Source organism: Asparagus officinalis, chromosome 6 (genome assembly GCF_001876935.1).
Source record: "Asparagus officinalis chromosome 6, Aspof.V1, whole genome shotgun sequence".
NCBI classification, from domain to species: Eukaryota; Viridiplantae; Streptophyta; class Magnoliopsida; order Asparagales; family Asparagaceae; genus Asparagus; species Asparagus officinalis.
Window position 1 is genome coordinate 42,756,091 of NC_033799.1, and position 21,162 is coordinate 42,777,252.

At 42.3% G+C, this 21,162-nt stretch overlaps 1 protein-coding gene across 1 annotated transcript; it reads left to right on the forward strand.

Annotated features, from left to right (window-relative positions):
* On the forward strand, positions 17,386 to 20,548 carry LOC109846098 (probable methionine--tRNA ligase). Its single transcript, XM_020415323.1, has 4 exons — positions 17,386 to 17,496; positions 17,543 to 17,665; positions 17,762 to 17,879; positions 20,254 to 20,548. Exons 1-4 carry the CDS (start codon positions 17,386 to 17,388, stop codon positions 20,460 to 20,462), a joined length of 561 nt encoding a protein of 186 aa, XP_020270912.1. The 3' UTR covers positions 20,463 to 20,548.

Here is a 21,162-nt window from a genome sequence, read left to right on the forward strand (position 1 = left end):
AAATCAAGGGGTTTTTGTTGAGAGATGGGAGTTTGAGATTTATTCTTCATTAACATACAATTAAAGATAAAAACAATTATTAGTGATATATTTATTCATATAAAATAGATAATGAGGGTATAAAATTGTAATAAAATGTGATTATCAACTATCGGGCCGGAGGTACGCGCAAATCTCGAAAGAGAAGTACCCAAGAAACAAATTCCCATTGTTCGTGCACCAAGCTCATCAGGGCAGTATTATCAGAGTGTAGCTATTCCAAGACCGCGTCACAGAGGGTCTTAGTATTTAAAAGACTTTCTACTGAAACATCAAGACCCAAGCCGAGGCGTTTTCATAAAAGAAGGCCATTTGTTCAAGACGATGAATTTCCAGAAGTAACCGTCAACATGACTGGTAAAGAGAAGGCGACATGATGTTTTAGCCTTGAACCTTTTCTAGAAATATCTCAGTAGATGACTCGGCTATGAACCAGGGCGATCAGGCCTAGAGACTATAGGGGAGTTTAGAGAGGACATTCATCAGATGATGAAGTATCAGATGCAAACTCTGCGATTGCTTCAGATGACACTGCATCCAGTGCAGGACAAACTTATGAGTCATTCATAATCAACGCCGAGCAAATGGCTAAAATCCTCGAGGATGCTTTCCCTAAGCAGAAAGAAAATTTTAAGTTTGAAATAGAAATGGCTATGCAACAGATGAGAAAAATGCATAGCCAACAAATCGCGGCACTGAAATCAGCAAGGAGAGTTCAACCGTCGTAATAATCCCAACCAGGTTGATAGTGATCAGGAAGCAGACGAGAATGCCAACATGGATATCCCTCCTATTGACAACAATATTGAGGGTGGTCCCTCGAATGATAATAACACGAAGGAAGACTACGTCGCCTCTACCCAGGAACGTTCGAAGAAAGATACGAGTGAGGATAAGAAGATGAGGCATTTAGAAGGCAAGATCAATGCTTTAATGGCTGCTCAAGAGGTAAAAAAGACCGGTATTCTGCGTCCTTATCCGAGGGAGTGGGAATCAATTCCGTACTCGGTAAAGTTTAACCTGATTAACTTCACGCCATTCGACGGAAGAGGTTCACCCACGCAACACTTGATTTACTTCAAGTCTCACCTAGGGGTCATTTCAGGCAATGAACCTCTGATGGTACGATCATTTGTGGGAACTCTTTGCGCAGCTGCCATTGATTGGTACCGCCGACTCAAGCTAGGAAGTATCAATAGCTGGGATAATATAGAGACTATGTTTCTCACCAACTTCTTCGATAATGATACTGAAGTGTCGATTGGAACATTTTTTGATGAGAAGTAGAAAGACGGAGAACTAGTTGAGAACTTCGTTAAGCATTTTCAGAATAAGATGATGAACTGTCGAGATCCGGTCATGGAAGAATTTATTCTCCAAACGTGCCACAACAACCTTTCCTTGGACGTATTAGAAGTTATGGGCATGACACCATCCAAAACATAGAAGGAGTTGAAGGTACGAGAGGAGCAAAGTGAACACTTCCTTAAGAGAAAGAAAGCTGAAAGGGGTCAGCCGGTCAATAATGCCCAAAAACAGAACTTCACCCCTCGTGGTAAAGGTAAGGTGCATGCAAACGCAGCAGAAGCAAATCAAACCTTCCAATTGCAACCCCAACAGCAGTCGCAACAACAAGCGCCAAAACAACAAATACCTCAATGGAATCAACGGCCTCCAAGGTTGGAGAAAACTTCTAAACCAAGGTTCTCGAAAGAATATTCTTTCAAGGAAGACGAGGTTCTGGGTATCTTCAAATATTTATTGGAGAACGAAAAAATTAAGCTATCCCCAATCACCAATCAGGAGGGAGCTAAGAAGACTACAGATCCACGATACCGCGCGTTCCACAGAATAGTTCACCATCCCACGAAGACGTGCTACGCTCTCAAAGATAAAATTCAAGCCCTAATTGATGTAGGTATTATTACTCCAAAGCAGCCCAAGGAAAAGAAGGTGGGCGCAAATGCGGTTTCTATCAGCTTTGGTTCAGTTTTTATATCATGGTTCCAACCAGAGCCTATGTCAAAAGTAAAGGTGAAAACTATTAACGATGATCCTCATGGACAACGCCAGAAGGGACTTGTGCAGCACACGGCTCCTAATGATAAAATTCTTTGGGTCCATCCAGATTTGCTCAACGATGAGCAATAGGAAAGTTCCTCATCTAAGAAGAAACCTAAAAGTAGAGGGAAATCTTATTGTTCCGCTTTGGCAATTCTTGAAAAAGATGATGAAGGTATCCCTACTTTATCACTCTCTGAGGACGAACAAGAAGTGTTCACTACTAGAGGTGGAAACGCGTACCACTACAAGTATCCTGAGGCCTCTGACCCAAATGCTAAAATATTGAATGAGCTAGGGGTAACTACAACTCCCCTGCATCTACAGGGAAATCCCAGCAACAACCAGCTAATAAGCAGAAAGGGAAAGAACCCCAATGCCAGGAGGTTTAGAACCCGAAGCAGTCTCGATTCAATCATTTGATTGAGAGAGATAAACCGGGGAATGTTAAGCACACCATACCACTTCGACGTTATGACTCAGCTAGCCAACATCCCAGTGAGAATAACCCTATACGAGTTGTTGCGTCTCTCTAAAAACACACGGGAAGCTTTGCAGGAAGCCCTGACCGATGCCGACGTGTTCCTCACTCACATCAAACCGGCTCCTAAAGATCCAGAACCTGCAATTCAACATTGTGATTTGACGGCCAAGCAATTCTCTTGCATAACATTCACCAAAGATGATATGCAAGTTAGAAACTCAAAGCATGATAGGCCTTTATACTTTACCGGATACATAGGCTCCAGCGTCGTTAACCGGATCCAAGTCGATCCGGGTTCCGCTGTTAGCATCATGCCGCTCCGACTAATATATAATCTTGGGATTCTTGCAAGCAGATTATCCTCAACAGGCACCATCATCTACGGATTCAATACCAGTGGGTCCAGACCATTGGGTAAAATCCGGATAAAATGGCAACTTGGGGATTTAAAGTCCGAAGTCACGTGCTACGTAATCGATGCGGAAACCTCTTATAATTTACTATTGGGTCGACCCTGGATCCATGGTAATCTTATAGTCTCCTCCACTCTCCATCAATGTCTAAAATATATAGACGCTAATAATGAGATAATGACGGTGGTCACGGATAAACAACTGTTTAAGGGGTTAGAAAATTATTTTACTGACTCCCTTCTTTATAGTACTGAATCCGACACTGAATCATCGGCCCAAGGCACAGACAGTGAAGAGGAAGCCAATACTGAAGCTAGGCTTGATTACAATGGTAGTTTTGTACTAAAAGACATTGTAACCTTTGTGATCAGTCCTGACGACGGTGAATCGTCAGACGATAGCTGTAATTGGCAACTTGCTAAAGAAGTAATAAACGATGACTTATAATATTCTTCGTGTCTAGATGATGTAATGTAGGGATTATATGAGAACCCTGACATACACATGCTACTTCGATCGTCCTGCTTAACATCAAAGCATGTCCAAGGCTCATTTGAAATAACCTTCGTCATTCCTGCCAAGGCAGGGTGTGGAAAGGATTTAGTTTTCGGCAAAGGGAAGATGTTCCCATCGTCAAATCCATTTTTGAAGGAAAATAATGAAGAAGAGAAACCCGGACCTCATCTCTCCAAGTATAGTAAACAATCACGTGATTTAATGAAGAAATGGGGATATAATTTCGTGCTTGAAGAGGATCTCTGTTTTGGTCGAGGCCCATGAGTCCCACCTCGTCCGGCCTATGTACCGAAAGGAAAACCTAATAATTATTATGGCTATAAAAGGGGCCTAGGCTACACCTCTTTATCTGATGAAGAAAGTTGCGGGCAAGTCCTCGATCAATTAGCAAATAAGGACGGATATTCATCCGATTCTTCCAATTAGGATTCCGATGTTAGTATTGGGGAAATATTCAAAATCTTGATGTCAAATATGGCCACGGTCGATCCTACCATAATGGAGGAAGATGATCAATTGCCTACTTGGGAAGACCCGTGGATTCATCATCTAAATATTCAGTACAAGGATCGTTTTGAGCAAAGAGAACCACCCACCGAAGACAAAGTAGTCTAGGTAAACATGGGAGACGAAGAGAATTCGAAACCCATATTCGTCAGTGATAGTCTTCCACCAGACGAGAAAGAAGAGTTGATTGCCCTCATTAGGGAATATATAGACGTCTTCGCTTGGAGTTATGAGGATATGCCCGGACTTGACCCAAACATAGCGATGCACCGCCTCAATATCAAATCGGATGCCAAACCTGTCAAACAGGCGTAGAGACGGTTTTCTCCACAGATTATAGAGGCAATTAAGGTAGAAGTTAAGAAATTGATTGACTCTAGTTTTATCATAGAAGAGCAACATCCTGATTGGCTGGCAAATATCATACCGGTCCTTAAAAAGAACGGGAAAATCAGGATCTGTATCGACTTCAGTGTCTTGAGCACTGTTTGCACAGAGGACGATTTTCCTCTTCCAATCACGGATGTTATTATTGATAACACATGCGGATTTGAGAGAATGTCCTTTATGGATGGATTTTTAGGTTACAATCAAATAAAGATGTACCCGGATGACGAAAAACACACCGCATTCATAACTCCTCTCGGGGTCTTCTACTACATGGTTATGCCTTTCGGATTGAAAAACACAGGCGCAACCTATCAACGAGCGATGTCAAAGATTTTCCAAGAACACCTCCGGAAAATCGTCAAATGCTATGTCGACGACCTAGTCGTGAAGAGTCGTAATAAAGATGACCATATCAGAGATTTGAGGACGATGTTCGATCTCAAGCGAACTCACTAATTAAAGATGAACCCTACTAAGTCTTTCCTCGGAATGTTCAGTGGTAAGTTTTTAGGATTCGTCGTCACCACGAAGGGTATCCGTATTGACCCCGACAAAGTGAAGGCAATAAACGAATTGAAACCCCCGAGGAACCTTAAAGAACTCAGAGGATTGCAAGGCCGGCTAGCTTATATTCGTCGCTTCATCTCGAATCTATCCAGGAAATGCCAACCGTTTTCCAAACTCACCAAGAAAGGTGTGTCGTTCATTTAGAACGGTGCTTGTCAAAAGGCATTCGAGGATATCAAAGCATATCTGGCAAATTCTCCTGTTCTCATCACACCGGAATCAGGTAAACCATTCTTGATTTATATTAAGGTGATGAACCACTCATTAAGAGCTTTGCTCGCACAAGACGATGACAACGATCATGAACAGGCCGTCTATTACTTAAGCCGAACTTTGGTAGGTGCTGAGTCTCAGTATCCAATAATCAAGAAGGAATGCCTCGTTTTGGTGTTTACCATCCAAAAGATGTGGCACTATCTCGTTGGACAAACAATCTATGTCAATTTAAACGTTAACCCAGTTCGGGTATTCATGACGCAACCGGCCTCTATGAATTAGAGATTAATAAAATGGGCCTTACTCCTGTCCCAGTATGATTTGTACTTTAAACAACAGAAGTCAGTCAAAGGAGAGGCAATTTGCGATCTTTTGGCAGCTAACCCTACAACTGATGCGGCTGAATTGTATGAAGATTTGCCAGACGAAACCCATGAGGTCAATGTTACTTCTCATCAACACATTTGGAGATTGTACTTCGATGGCGCTTCCCGAGCAACCAACACGGCTAGCACTCCCAGTAATTCTGAAATCTCCGCAGGAGTCGGAGTCGTCCTAGTCTCCCTAGAGAAGCATGTGATATCCCGAGCCTACTCGTTGCTAGGAGAATGCTCTAACAACGTAGCCGAATACAACACGCTGCTTATCGGACTTAGCTTTGCCAAAGAGCTAGGGGTTGAATATCTTGAAGCTTTTAGTGATTCTCAATTGATAGTCAATCAAGTTCGAGGAGAGTACAAAGTCAGGAATCAAGACTTGATACTGTACCACAAGGTGGCCATCGAGATAGCAGGTTCGTTTGAAGAATTCTTCATCGAATACATTCCACGTCTCCAAAACATATACGCAAATGCGTTAGTAGCATTATCAGTATCTTTGGTGCAACCTCTCGACATAGAACAATGGGTTACCATTAAAACTCATTAACTTTTTGTGCCAGAATGCGCTTTGGAAATCAAAGAGGCGCATACGGCCAAAATTGAACTTGAACCTCGAGATTGGCGATTTCCTATTATTGACTACGTCATGCATGGAATTTTACCACAAGATGTAAAAGAAAGAGACTCGGTGCGACGAAGGGCACCGAGATTCTATTACAACTCAACGACCCGAACGTTGTATCGTCACGCATATGACGGATTATTGCTTCGATGCCTCTCAACAAAAGAAGCGGAAGAAGCTATCAAAGAAGCTCATGATGGAACTTGTGGTGCACATCAACCCGGTCCCAAGATCTACGATCATCTCAGAAGAATAGGGTATTATTAGCCAACCATGGTCAAGGATGCGGTTGACTACACCCGACTGTGCCACGCGTGTCAAGTACACGCAAATTATATACACCAACCCTCGTAGTACCTACATCCATCGGCTACTTCATAGCCATTCGAGACATGGGGGATGGACATCATTGGTCCTATTTTCCCACCATCAGTAAAAGGTGACCGTTTTATTTTGGCGATCACCGATTATTTCTCAATGTGGGCTGAAGCAGTTCCGCTAAAAGAAGTAAAGACTAGCAACATTATCAGGTTCGTCAAACATCATATCATCTATCGATATAGAGTTCTGAGATGAATCGTACACGACAACAGTCCTTAGTTTGTAAGAAACGCCTTCATCAAATTTTGCGGGAAGTTCAGAATTGAAGATGTCTCAACGATGGCATACAATCCCACGGCAAATGGATTAGCTAAGGCATTTAACAAGACAATCATAAAGATTTTGTCAAAGCTTGTGAGAACCAACAAGTGAAACAAAGATGATAAACTTGGCGAAGCCCTTTGGGCCTATCGTACTACAGTCCGCACACCTATCGGGGCGACTCCGTACTCACTAGTATATGGATGCGAGGTTGTTCTTCCCTTGGAAATTCAAATTCCCTCCCTTCGTATCACTCTTGCAACAGGGATGACGACAGAGGAACAACACAAGAAACGTCTCGAAGAACTTGAGATGTTAGACGAGAGGCGCTTGGAAGCTCAGCAGTAGATCAAGTTTTACCAAGCCAGAATTTCTCGTGTTTTTGACAAAAAGGTTAAGCAAAAAAGCTTCAAGGAAGGAGATTTGGTCCTCGCCGTCCGGCGGCCAATGATACTTAATTCCAAGAAAAAAGGTAAGTTTTAACCAAAATGGGAAGGACCATTTATGATAGAGACAATCTACTCCAATGGTGCATACCGTCTAGTCACCCAAGACGTTGACAAGATCATGATGCTAATAAATAGGAAATTCGTAAAAAAGTACTATCTTTAGTACGCTCAGGATAACTCGCTAAAGCGGGAAGTTCCTGGAGAATATTGTACATGGTGTTCTTAAGGATAACCCAAGATCAGCTAGATTGGCTATAATATTCCCTCATGAAACTCCCATTATTGTTGACGATTTACACTCTTCCACCACAAAATTCCTCACTAATCAAATTAATTGATGGTGGGTCCGCTAAAATTCTCCCTGGTTTACTCCACTCAAACTCTCGCTACGTCTGTGCACTCAACACTCCCATGGTTAGAGTCCAGATATAGTACTTAGAATTTTATTCTCCTTATCATTGGTAATTGTCAAACCCCTCAGTGTTAAGTATTTGTTACTTAACACCATAAACACCCTTTGAGTGATTTGTACGAATCAACACTCCCACTGTAATTTGTACTCCCGCTCTTACTGTTCACTTGGTCAAACCTTCCTACAGTTAGGACTAAAGCCAACTTCCCCTCACGATTCCTTCAATGAACGAGAGGCCCACTTTCAAACCGGACTTTCTTTTCGATAAACGAAAGACCTCCACCCCAATTGAACGACCAAACCTATAAAAGTCAGGGTCGTCTCAGTACCTCCACTTGGTCAAAACCATCGAACGGTTATGGCCCAACCCGGGATTTCTTTTCGATAAACGAAAATCTCTCATCCCTTTCCCTTCAGCCAATCCTATAAAAGTTAGGGCTAAAGTTGAAAACTCGTCTTTAAGTCAGGTAACCAATCCTATAAAAGTTAGGGTTATCTGAATATTTTCGATTCTCGGAGTGGAGATCCCACTCTTAGTTTCATCTCACGGATTCTCAAAGTAAAAATCCCACTTTGAGTTTCTTTTACAACTAGAGATAGAATATAAAATTCTTCCTCCCCGGTATCAGGTTCACTTCTTCCCTAAGAGAAGGTCCGGAGATAGAATATAAAATTCTTCCTCTCTAGTGTCGGGTTCATTTTTGCTCCAAGAGAAGACACCATATTTTAACACTAATAATCCGTGCCTTACACGCGTGGGGAATTTTATCCCAAATCCTATGTAGGGATGAGTCAACGTCTAACACGTGATGCCGGTTTAGTTTTTCACCGATTGAAAAAGACACCAGAATACAAGTCTGGGGAATTTTATCCCAAAACTTAAGAAGGGATAGGTCAGCGCCTAACACGTGTTGTCGGGTGGTCCGTTCCCGTAAAAATGACCAAGTCTACCTATTCAATATTATAGCACTAAAAGGGTTAACTCTTTTAGCATAACGTTACATGTAAAATTGACTTAGACAATTCACATGCTAGCCCGACCCAAACGGTAGTTGGTAAAGGCTCATCAAACCCGTTGATGGCTGAGGGTTTGCCATAAATCATAAAGTCTACATCTAACACGTGTTGTCGATGGTCCATTCCCGAAAAAATGACCAAGTCTACATATTCAATATCGTAGCACTAAAAGGGTTAAATTTTTTAGCATAACGTTACATGTGAAACGGACTTAGACAATTCACATGCTAGCCCAACCGAAACGGCAGTCGGTAAAGGCTCATCAAACCCGTTGATGACAGAGGGTTTGCCAAAAATCCTAAAGTCTACATCTAACACGTGTTGTCGGGTGGTCCGTTCTCGTAAAAATGACCAAGTCTATGTATTCAATATTGTAGTACTAAAAGGGTTAACTCTTTTAGCATAACGTTACATGTGAAATGGACTTATACAATTCACATGTTAGCTCGACCCAAACGGTAGTCGGTAAAGGCTCATCAAACCCGTTGAGGGCTGAGGGTTTGCCAAAAAACTCTATAAGCATTATAGTTGATTATTCTAAAGCAGAATGAAAAATCATAATAAGAATGAAAGTATACTGAACAAAAATATTTTTTCATTAACAAAATTAAGCGTTCAGATACAACAAATTGCGGTCACTCTACATCAAGCTTATGACTAATTTTTCATTAACAAAATTAAGCGTTCAGATACAACAAATTGCGGTCACTCTACATCAAGCTTATGACTAAGGATTTGTTGCTCTAATTTGGATAATTCTACATCAAGCTTATGACTAAGGATTTGTTGCTCTAATTTGGATAATTCTTCGACATAGGTCCGCTCAAGTTCACATTGTAGCTCCGCCTTAAAAGATTCTTCAGAGATAGATAAAATTCTGGCAGCTTCCTCCTCTATTTTGGCTAATCTCTCTTCTGAGAGCGTCACCTTGCTGGATATCACAAGCCAGCCATGCTCTTCCCCGGCCCTGGTCACCTCCAAAATAGCCCTTCTCTCTTCCGCCTCCGCAAGCTTTCGCTTAAGCTCTGCTATCTCTGCATCAGTAGAAGCTATGGAAGAATTAAGCTCGTGTATATGGGCCAATCTCTTAGAGAGAACCTCCTTCACCTGGTCGACCCGTTTTCTTTGTGCCTGAATCCCGAGCTCGGTAAGTGCTCGAGCTTCATGCCAGGATTGTAGACGGTTCTCTATCTGAGCAGCAACATAACCAGGAGCACCAACGGAACGGAGCACTTGTAGCTTTTCAAATTCGAGCTCTAACCATTTCAGGTAATCGATTAAGGCATCTGCAATTCTTGGCGAGCCGGTGTCCCTTACCGAGGCTATTTTGCGCTCGAGAAAAGGTCGGAATTAATGGAAAGGCAGCCCTTTCTGTAAAAGTTTATCGATCAATGACCCTACAAAATTAAAAAAGTGGCTGACCTCCAAACAGAGGATGAGCTTTTCCGAATCATCATCCGACAATAATGCCTTAACCATGTCCCGGAGTTGGGACGACAACCCTATAAGAAAGAGAAGGGATGAATATTCCAAAGTATGAAACAATTCTAAGTCAAGACATGATGCAAAAGTTACTAATGCCTGCGGAGCTTGCTTCATCTAAACGCACCACTTCCGGTTCCGTTCGCCAGACTTCATGAGTCACAGGAAGCACGGTGGGCGTAGCAGCCATTAAAGTACCAACTTCTTCAGTTGGTCTCACGGTTTGTTCAGTTAGGTTCCCCCTAATAGTTGCAACACTCACTGTATCTGGCATCTCCGAAGGAATTGGGAGTTGCGTCTCGAGAGCCGATGACCGAGCGTCGATAACAATTCCTGCCAACAGCAAGAAATCGAGACCCTCAGATTCATCAAAACCTCCAACAAGAGTAGCTCTATCAGTCTTAGCAACTGGTCCTACGATTGAAATTCTCCTATGGTTAAATGGAAACCGACAAATGAATATGTAATATGGGAATAAAATCATACCAGCAGGTGAATTAGCTGTGTTCATCGGTTCGACAGCCTCACGCTGGGCTTGTTCAGACAACATATCTTCAAAAAGTCTGTCGTCAGAGTCTAAAGATATGGGAAGCTGATCGGATGAGGGTACACCCATTTCTTCAAGGGCCGTATCACGGAAGGCTCCCTCCTCACCTAGATCCCCCACCAAAACACCTACAAAGAATCAAATTGTTAAAGTAGAAAGAGGAAAAGTCGAGAATACATAATAAGAGGAAGTGAAATTCACCTTCAGTAGCTGCACCAGTTTCCACAGCCTTATTACTCAGAACCGCTTCTTGCAATTTTTCTAAGAGGGTAAGAAGCATAGAAACGATTAGCGGAGACACAATTCCGAATCGTTCAGTTCCCGCCAAATAAAAGACCTATCACCGATATTAAATGTACCTGGATCTCCAACCCTTACACCTGTATCGGGTCCGGCACCGGAGTCCACAACAGCTTCAACATTTGTACCTGTTTTAGCATCTGTAGGTTCCTCGGCCATAACCTCATCCATTGGTCGGGAGAAGTTAGATCTTTCGAAGTCATCAAATATGGGAGAAAGAGGATCATATTCCTCTTCACCTTCTTCACGACCTCCGAAGTCATCAAATATGGGAGAAAGAGGATCATATTCCTCTTCACCTTCTTCACGACCTCCTGAGACACAGTAATGACTAAGTTCACCTTCTTCACGACCTCCTGAGACACAGTAATGACTAAGTCTAGGAATTAATAAATGGAACAATCAAGAGATCACAAAGAGTTAAAACATTACCTTCTCCACCGATAGGTATGTCAGTGGTGGGCCTCGTTTCTGAAGCCTGGGGTTCACCATGTCGCTTGGAAGCTAACTTTTTATGCTTAGCAGGGGGAACCTCCTTCGGATCAACAACTCGTTCATGAACCAATTTAGAACACGACTCTAACCACGAGCCAACTTGAGTTGTAGGCTGGGAGCTCGTCCGACGTATGAGATGAGGCCTTTCTTCCTCTCCTCCCCCCTCGGAAGCTGTACCTGGGATTTCAATCCATATCTTGTTAGGATAAGTGTGTAAAACTCGTACTCTTAGCTTCCTCGGAGCTGGCGAAGCCCTAGGCAAGCGAGAGTGGCGAGCATGATCAACCAACACTAACTCAAATAATTCTAAAGAGAGAGGATCCGACAGACCTGTTTCTAGCTCCTCGTGATCACTGCCGGCTTTGGTCTCGTGGACACCCGCAATATCAGTTTTAGGGATTTCATCACCGGAAGTAAAGATAGCTTCTTTCTGCTTCCCCTGACCAGAAACACCCGCACGTTCTTTTCCTTGTCTTTTTTGGACCTCATCTTCATACACCATCCGAGTAGCAATCCGAGTAGCCTCCTTGGCTGCTAACTCTGTGATCGGTCGGACGGGCATAAATTCATTCGCCTCCAAAAGCCACCGACATTGCAAGAAAGGCAACTCTAATTTACGCTCAACACCAGGGAGTTTGAACTTGGCACCAGTACAGCCGGTTATGCTCCATAGCCATGCCCTAGCCCCATCTATCAAGCCACCACAGGTTCGTAGTTGGAGATTTAGATTGTCAATATAAATCTGATCGTACCCGAGCTGGTGGGTGAACCGACATGGCAGGTATGGCTCTATATAACAACGGTTCCGTACCTGGAAGATCATGTAGCCTGGCCGAATGTTGATAACCAATCAAAACAACCAGCATTAAGGGTAGTCTGACATGTCCCCAACTTCTCCACATCAACCAACAAGTCACCATGTTGACCCGAAAACCATGGGAAGCAGGTTGAGAAAACCCAACATTTCTAGTTCTGAAGCTGCCACTTAATTTCTGCGAACCCTCGTCCTTTCCATTTGCAACTTTCTATTAACTGGAGAAAGGGAACAGATGGATCTGCAGAAGGTGAGGCCGACAACATATCTGATCGATGTAGCATGAACCAGGCCATCAAATAAGTATAGGGAAGCTCCGCCTTTGTGAGAGGAATCTGAGCTGACGGCTTATCCCCCTCCCCCCTTGAGTGAACACACTCACAATCTGACGAAGCCCTCGGTAAATATCCGCGATCATCACTGGATGAAGAGATAAATTCTTTCGATGAGCAAGTAAGACCATGGGATAAAGAACCTCCATAGACAAAGCATCCGTAGATTGGTACGACACCACGCATTTCTTTAACCAGATAGCGAGGTAGCCAGCAAGCAACGTCATGGGCTGGATCGGCTTCGTCACTTGCCATAAAGATATTTGGAATTTGGTTCCAGCAGGAAAGTCACCTTCAATGCCAGCTGTAGTGTAGGACTAGGCATTAGACTTTCGGATTAGCTCATTTACTTCTGAAGGTGTCAACGGTGTTAATCCATATATCGCCTCACCCAAACTGCTATCCAGATTCTTGAACAAGTAATCTGCAAACCTTTTCAGACTTATCTATGGTCGCGGCTTCTTGGATAATGGATCAGCACCTGCTAAGGCTATATAATAGTGGCAGGTGAGATCCCAAAATGTGTCGTAGCGATTGGGCGTCCGCAACTTCAATTGCTGTAGCTCCTGATCGAAAGAAAAATACTCCTGATAAATCTTGTTGTCCATTGGGAGTCCTAAAACCTTATGCATCTCGTGCAACGCCAACCCTAACTCCCCATACTTGGTCAAAAATGTGTTGGTGTCGGGGTTGTATATCTCTAACAGTGCCAGGAAATGGGGAACACTGATTGTCAGTCCATATGTAGTGGCACAGACTGCCTCATATAGACCACTCGCCTTCAATTCAACATCAAACCGGTCCAGGATGTAATGGCTTAAGCGAGTCCACCAAAGCTTATCCGACGAATGCACCCAACCAAAACACTGTTGACCAGTTACTGGCATCTCTCGACCTAAATTCACAAGCCGATTCTTCACAGTGTTGGCAACGGTGAAGACTTCACCTCTAGGTGGGTCACTCAATCCCAAAACCCCCGGATGTAGCCCTATTATTCGATTCTGATCACTTGATCCAGGAATCGCGCCATGGGTGATGTATCCGCAATGAACACGGTCGTGTTCCTCTTTTTACCCCCACGACATTTCCCACGGGACAGCCTGGCATCGTAATTCTGTAAGCGAGCGGTGACGGGGAATTGGAGGGAGGTATAGATGGCCGTCGTCATCATGATGCAGCCATTGTTCGGCTCTAAGAGACGCAGCAGCTGGATCTTCGACAGAGTCGCCAAACACTCCAGCTTCCTTAACGGATTTGTAGAACTCGGGTCCTTCACTAAAGGCACATCCGTAATCAATTGCCTTAAAGTACGATGCTCTCCCTTCAATATTAGTAGTGGAAGCTCTTCTGGGGCATCCGGCGCAAACTGAGGAGTCGTCGGTACAGGGATAGGCTCATTAGTGGAGGCGTAAGCCTCACTAGAGCGACTTTCCACTCTGAGAACATTGAGTGCCCTCGAGGAAAAATTAACCGAGGTAAACAATATATGATTATTTAACACGGATATAAATACCTATGTTGAGGCAGTATAAGCGTTGAACTCATCTCACGAGCTGTGAGATAGAGTCACGACCTTATAAATGGCGAGACGATCTCAATCACATCATGCACATAAAGAACAAGTCATATTACCGTGCAAATAACGCGATAACATACCCTAGCCCACGTAACGCGACACAACATGAGATCGCCCCATATGCCTTAAAACGTGTTTCGACCAAGAGAAACACGTCTTGTGAAGCGTCCACCCCACGAAAGAGGGTGGAGACTCTTCCAATTACCTCGCTAAGGAGAGGTAAATGGAGACATCACACAAAATATATATTCATAATGAATTTTTTTAAAGAGAATAAAAAAGGGGCTTATTAACTAGGCGAGACGATTAAGAACTACGTTATACACACGAAGTATGGGATATGTCATCACACAAACAACACGATAATATACCCGCCCTCCGGAATATAGCGCAGTAGGAAATCGCCCCAAGTTAATTCAAACATGCCTTGACCAAGCAAGACATGTCTTGTGAAGCGTCCACTCCCATGAAGGAGAGTGGCGGCTCTTCCCAATTGCCTCACCAAGGAGAACAAAGTGGGGATGCAATATGCAGCATGATATATAAATATTATATTCAAGAATAAAAAAGAGGTGATGAAGTTATACCTGTGCAACTGAACGGTGTCGGCTCGGGCGACTGAGTCGCCGAATGACCTCAAGTGACGTGGGATATCTTAGGTGACATATCTGCAAAAAGAGTTTACAATTTGATTACGTCAGAAGTTGAGAAATAGCAAGCTAATACAGATGGAAAACTATGTTAGTCTACGAAATAGGATTTATCGGTTAAAAATTCAACTAAACCTACATAGTGGGTCTGATGCAGATTCAGTTTCAACCCATGACGGCTCAAATCAAACCAAATATCTCAGAGGTTTGGTTCAAGATATGCACGTGGCCAAACAAGAAAACTCGATGTGCCTACAAATTCAATTTCCGTGTACGATTAAAAGCCCAAAGATCACTAGCCTAAATTAGACTAAATTCGTGCATATAAAGGTCAATCATGATTACAGGTCTCAAAAGGTTTTTTCAGTCGGCCACAAAGTTAGGAGTTGAGAACCTCGATGTTTCCTGCAAATTGAGAACTCAATCCCCACTTAATCCTTCCTTACGGGAATTTGTCATGAAGACTAAACCAAAGTAAAGAACGACAACACCAAAATCAAGAATACAAAGCTTAGTTCGTACATGAGATGTGGGAAGAAACGAAGCTTGGATCTAGGGGGAGGAAGAAGCCGACTCAAGAACCTCGGGTACCTATCAAAGAGGAAAGAAAAGGTGGTTTAGTGGTGTGTACAAAGAGAACTGACGAACAACCCAAAACCAAGTTGAGGCTGCAGTTTCCTTTTTTAGTTGCTTTTTTTCTCTAAAATTCAAAAACTAGGGTTTCCAATATACCCCTAAGAACAAAAATCATCAAAGAAGAATTGAATAAAATTGGAGCAAGGAGACTGGGACTTACTTGGAATCTTTGAAGAACAGAGCTTGGCCAAGAGAACCCACAAGCGCAGGAGCCCAAATCAAAATCAAAATGAAACCATAAATCCCAAATTGAAGCCTCAAGATCCAAGAAGAAGCCCTAACTCTCAAATAAAATGAAAAGAATTTGAAGAAGTCGAGGGGTTTAAAGAGAAAGGAGGAGGGAAGAAACGAATTTTTGAACTGAAGAAAAGATTCCGAAATAAAGAAAGGAAGAAGAAGAGATCGGACTTTTAAAAGAGCCCTGAACTGAACCAACCCAGTTCGAACCTCCCAAACCAAGCTAAGCCAGACCGAACCAAATCAAGACGTCAATCAAAAAGTTCCTGTGCTGACTCGCACCCATGCGAGTCACCATATGGTGACTCGCACCAATGCGAGTCACCAAGTGGTGACTCACACGTGTGACAAGCTGTTTGGCCAATTTACAATTATTTTGACCCATTTTCGGGTATTTTCAACATATACATGACCCGTATTCATACTCCGATATGTATATGAGTCTATACTATTACCTATCTTTGTCGGGAAGTTTCTGGAGAATATTATTCAGAGTATTCTTAAGGATAACCCGGTAAAACTCCCATGAGTATACGAGTATAAACTGGTCCTCCTAACTCCAATGCCTTAAGAGTTTAAACTGTGTAGATTCCAATTAACGTACAAGTATAAACTGTATTAACACCGGTCAACACGCCGATAACTTCACCAAAATAAAGCTAAGGGAAATTACAGAGTTCAACTACATTCAGATATGAATTCCTGACAAAGATGATCAGTTCAAAGTCAACTCGATGGCACGAGCTGAGTTCAGAAAATTACACATCAGTCTCAGTTCAAGACTTCAACAGCGGTCAGACGATCAACGCAACACCGAAAGAACTTCATCTATTTGATAAAATACTGAATAGATTGAAGACCAAAGAAGCTGAGAGCTGAAACCAATTACAGCTTCTATCATACCGACTGAAGGTTGGGCCTATCATATCCAAAGTATTCCAGACTCTTCTATAAAAGAAATGAGACTGAAACACTTTTGAGGGGGTATCTGTAGGCGTTAAAAATTGCCTATGGGTTCCTATACGCAGCTCAAGACAAAGAGAACATGATGAACGTCATCACTCGAGTCAAAGAAGATTATCTGACGCTAGTAGAGCGCATGAAGCGAATCGGTAAGGCGCATAAGTCAATAAAGCAACGAAACACACGTAAAAGGGGAAAACAAAGCAACAGGAGATAAACTACTGCTGCGTTTTGTTTCATAAAGTTGTAATATTTACTTTTCTCATTGTAAGAAGATCTTATAAAAAGATCAACTTGAACTTATAATCAATAAACGGTGTAACAGGTTTGACAACAACGAAAACGATAACTTTTGACGAAAACATCAGCTCACTCAGGAGCCGACCCATGTCCCCAGGTTCTCCCTTTGTATATGCAGCGGAGCGCTGGTTTCAGTTCATGCCTGCAGCTAAGCTGCATGTTCTGCGTAGCCTGGCAATGAGGAACATATACTCTTGGGTATGTACAGCTTGGTTTTTTTGTGTCCTTCTTGAGGCGACATTGCTTTCGATCAGCTTTCTTCAGCTTGATATGTACATATACATCAATGTCGCCCCTCTTATACAATTTTGTTTTTCAGCTCACTCGGGAGCTGACCCATGTCCCCAGTTTCTCCCTTTGTATATGCAGCGGAGCACTGGTTTCAGTTCATGCCTGCAGCTAAGCTGCATGTTTTGCGTAGCTTGACAATGAGGAATAGATACTCACTGGTATTTTATTAGAACCTTTCATGCTCTCCTTTGCTGTAGAAGTTAGTCATATGACCACCTTTCCTCATTATGTGATGAGAAAGGAGACACGGAGAAGGCAAAAAGACCTTGGGACTTTCTTCCATCTGGTCATAAAATAGGAAAACCTGAACCGGTGTTCAAAGAAATGGTTGGTACATCCTATTGTTCTGATGTTGCTTCTTTCTTGTTTGGGTGTTGCATCATGTTTTTGTCTACACAACCAGTGACTAAAATTTATGTGCAGAAAGATGAAGATGTAGAATTTTTTAGGCAGAAATTTGCTGGAAGTCAGTCTGATAGAATCGAGAAAGTAGAAGCTGAGGCGAAGATTGCTGAGAAACTGAAGTCCACAAAGATTTCAGGTACATGTTTGTATTTTTCATGATTAAAGATACTAACTTGCAACACTGTTGATTATTATTTGTGGTGAAAAATCATATTAACTATAACTATTTTGACGGCTAAATACCCATATTGGTATTTTATTTCAACCCCATTTGCCAAGAAGGTATTTTAATTAGGAAATTCAGCGTTAAGGCATTTTAATTGAATAAAATTACCAATTAGGTCTTTTTCCTCGTCGGCGACCACTTTTCCGGCGACCCCCTCTGCCCCAGCCACCCAAGCTCCGTCACCAAGCTCCAGATCCAACCGCCGCTGCCTTCCTTCTCGTCTCCAACAGCCAGCGCCTCTCTCCCTCGTCGTCAACCCCGACGAGCCCCACACCCGCCATCACCGCCTCCACCCCATCCCCCTTCCATGCTTGCAGACCAGCCCCACGACCATCTCAGGCCAGCCCCTCCACCTCGCCACTCTCCCTTGTCCCGCTGCCTCCTTCACCATCACCGAGCTCTGACGACAGCAACCACATTCCCCTTCTGTCCACGACGAGCCCAACTTCAACACCTCCATCTCCTCCTCTTCCCTCCACTCCCCGCCTTCATCCCCCAGACCCTCCCTCTTCCTCTCTCTGTCGAGCTTCCCCACGCCGAACTTGCTGCTGCTCAAGTTCCCGCCGACCAGCCCAACTCCGAGCTTCCCTTCGCCCTCAACTTGAGACCCGACCACCTCCTACCACCGCCAGTCGTCGCCGTCCTCTCTTCCCCGTCGGAGACCACAGACGCTACGCCGCCGCTCCAAGCTCTGCTACCCCTCTTTCCTTTCAAGCTCAGCCCGCCCTAAAGAACTCCCCGCCGTCGCCGAGTTCACCCCGAGTCCCAGCTCAGATCCGCGTTGGTCAGAAAATAGTGCCACATCAGCAGCTTAAACAAAGATTAAGCCACCGCGTGCAACGCACGTGACGAGTTCTCGCCGGAAAAGTAGTCGCCTACGAGAAAAAGGACCTAATTGGTAATTTTATTCAATTAAAATGTCTTAACGCCGAATTTCCTAATTAAAATACCTTCTTGGCAAATGGGGTTGAAATAAAATACCAATATGGGTATTTAGCCCTATTTTGACTGTGAATTGTTAATATCCGTTTTTAGCATTACATTGATTAACAATCAGAATATTTGGGGAAGTTTGGACATTGGAGTAATGGTGAGTGTGCGTGTGTTGTTGTTGCTGTTGTTTTTTGGGTGGGGGGTGAGGGATAATTAATACATGCTATGCATATGCAATTAATAATAATGAGGCAAATATGTTTTATTGGGAGTGGAGTTGGTACAAATGCAGACAAAAAGCAAACTGTATCAATGGAGGACAAATTGTTGAAGTGCATGTAGAGAGTTTGCCAAATAGTGAAAACATGGATTTTTTTGAGTAATTATTTTTATTTGTATCCAGGATGAGGAGCAGAAATTGCTGAGTTTTTACATGCATTTTAGCTGAGTAAGAATGCCATAAGGATTCTTACATATTGTAGTTCGGAAGCTTCATGCACACATGTTGATGAATTATTTTTCTTCATTTTATCTATGTTACGAGCATTGTAACTGAGGATAAAAACATATTATGATAATTTCATCAGATTTTTAACCAATAGGTTGTCATTGTCTAAAGTGTGTTCAATCATGTTGCTGAGACTGAGTATTTGGATGTCTACAACCTTTATCTCTCTTGTCTATTACCTCTCTCAGGAGATAGAAACATAATACAAGACAGCTCACACTTTAGTGGTTGGAGTCATGTGCTTACTGATTGAACTAGTATGTCATTTATTACCTTTGAAAAATAAGCCTTAATTAGCATAGTTTAACGAATCAACCGATTCGTTACTTTCTGAACTTGTATGCATTCTGCTTCTTGTTACCTCTCGTGATTCTTGCAGTACCTGCTTTAATTTCTTTTATAAACTTCTGATATGTTCCAGTGTGGATTTTTGAAGAGCATTTTTAATTAGGTTGGTATAGTGTCTCAAATTGAAAGTAACATATGCACAACTTCCGGATTCTGAGTTCAACAACACTTGTATCCATAAGTTGGTGTTTCTTAGTTTTACCTATTTTCTGTTCTCCTCGAATATTATATTGTGTAGATTTTAGAGTCTACTAATCCAGTTTGATATGTCACGCGTGCGAACTCAGATGTGGCCTTAAGGCAGTATGTGAATGCACATATGTACATGTGTGTGTGTGACTCGAATGCTAATCCGTGACCTTAAGGAAGTATGTGAACACACATATGTACACGAGCACTGGCACGTACAAGTTCTTTTCCTACTTTTTGGGTACAGATATTAATAGTTACATGCATATACTAACAATTCTTTTTTCTTTTTTTAATCTGGCGCAGAAGGGAATGCAAAGAAACAAAAGGTGAAGTCCATAGGTGCTGCAAAACCAAAGCCCTCAGAAGCAGAAATTTCTGTTTCTAGGCTTGACATTCGTGTAGGTCTCATCAAGAAAGTTCAGAAGCATCCAGATGCTGACATTCGTGTAGGCTTCGGCGTGAAAATAAAGTTGCATATGCTAATAAACCGTTACAGCGTATCCCAGTGGTGAAAAGATAAATACTTGGAGTTAATCTAGTTAAAGAAATGCTTGAATTGTGTTCTTTTGGTAATGGTTTTTATTTCATTATCATTTTACTTCACTTTATTTTAGAGCTGCATGCGTGGGTATTGTTGGTTGCTTAGTTGAATTTACATTTTTTATTCTTACAATTGATTATCTTATTGGGAAATTGTTTTCCAACTTTCAGTTACCTTACCGATTTATTGGAAGTAATACACTTAGTTTTGCAGCTTATGGACAAGCTGCAGGCACGAGGGTATGTTGTCGTCCATTTTTTGAGCTTTTAGATGGCTTATAAAATCATAACATAACAGATGAGTCCTTTCATTAATATGCATTAGTGGATTTTAGTCGACCCAATCATATAGCTTTTACTTTGTATTTTGCTTAAGTTAAGCATATTATTGCCAAAATTGTTGATCAGGGTTTTATACATGCATTACTAAATTGAGATTTATTATTTTGTTAGCAAGGATAATATGTAGTTAGCCCTGTGGATAATATATGTCATTTTAGATTAACCTAAAAAATGTAAATAAAATAATTCATAGAATATTTCTTTGGAAACAAGCATATCTTCAGACTTGTGCATGAAATAAGAACAATGTTCGAAATTGCTTCATTGGACCATGATGAAATCCTTGAGAACTAAGTTTCTTCAAAGGTCAAACTATGATGGCAAAAATGG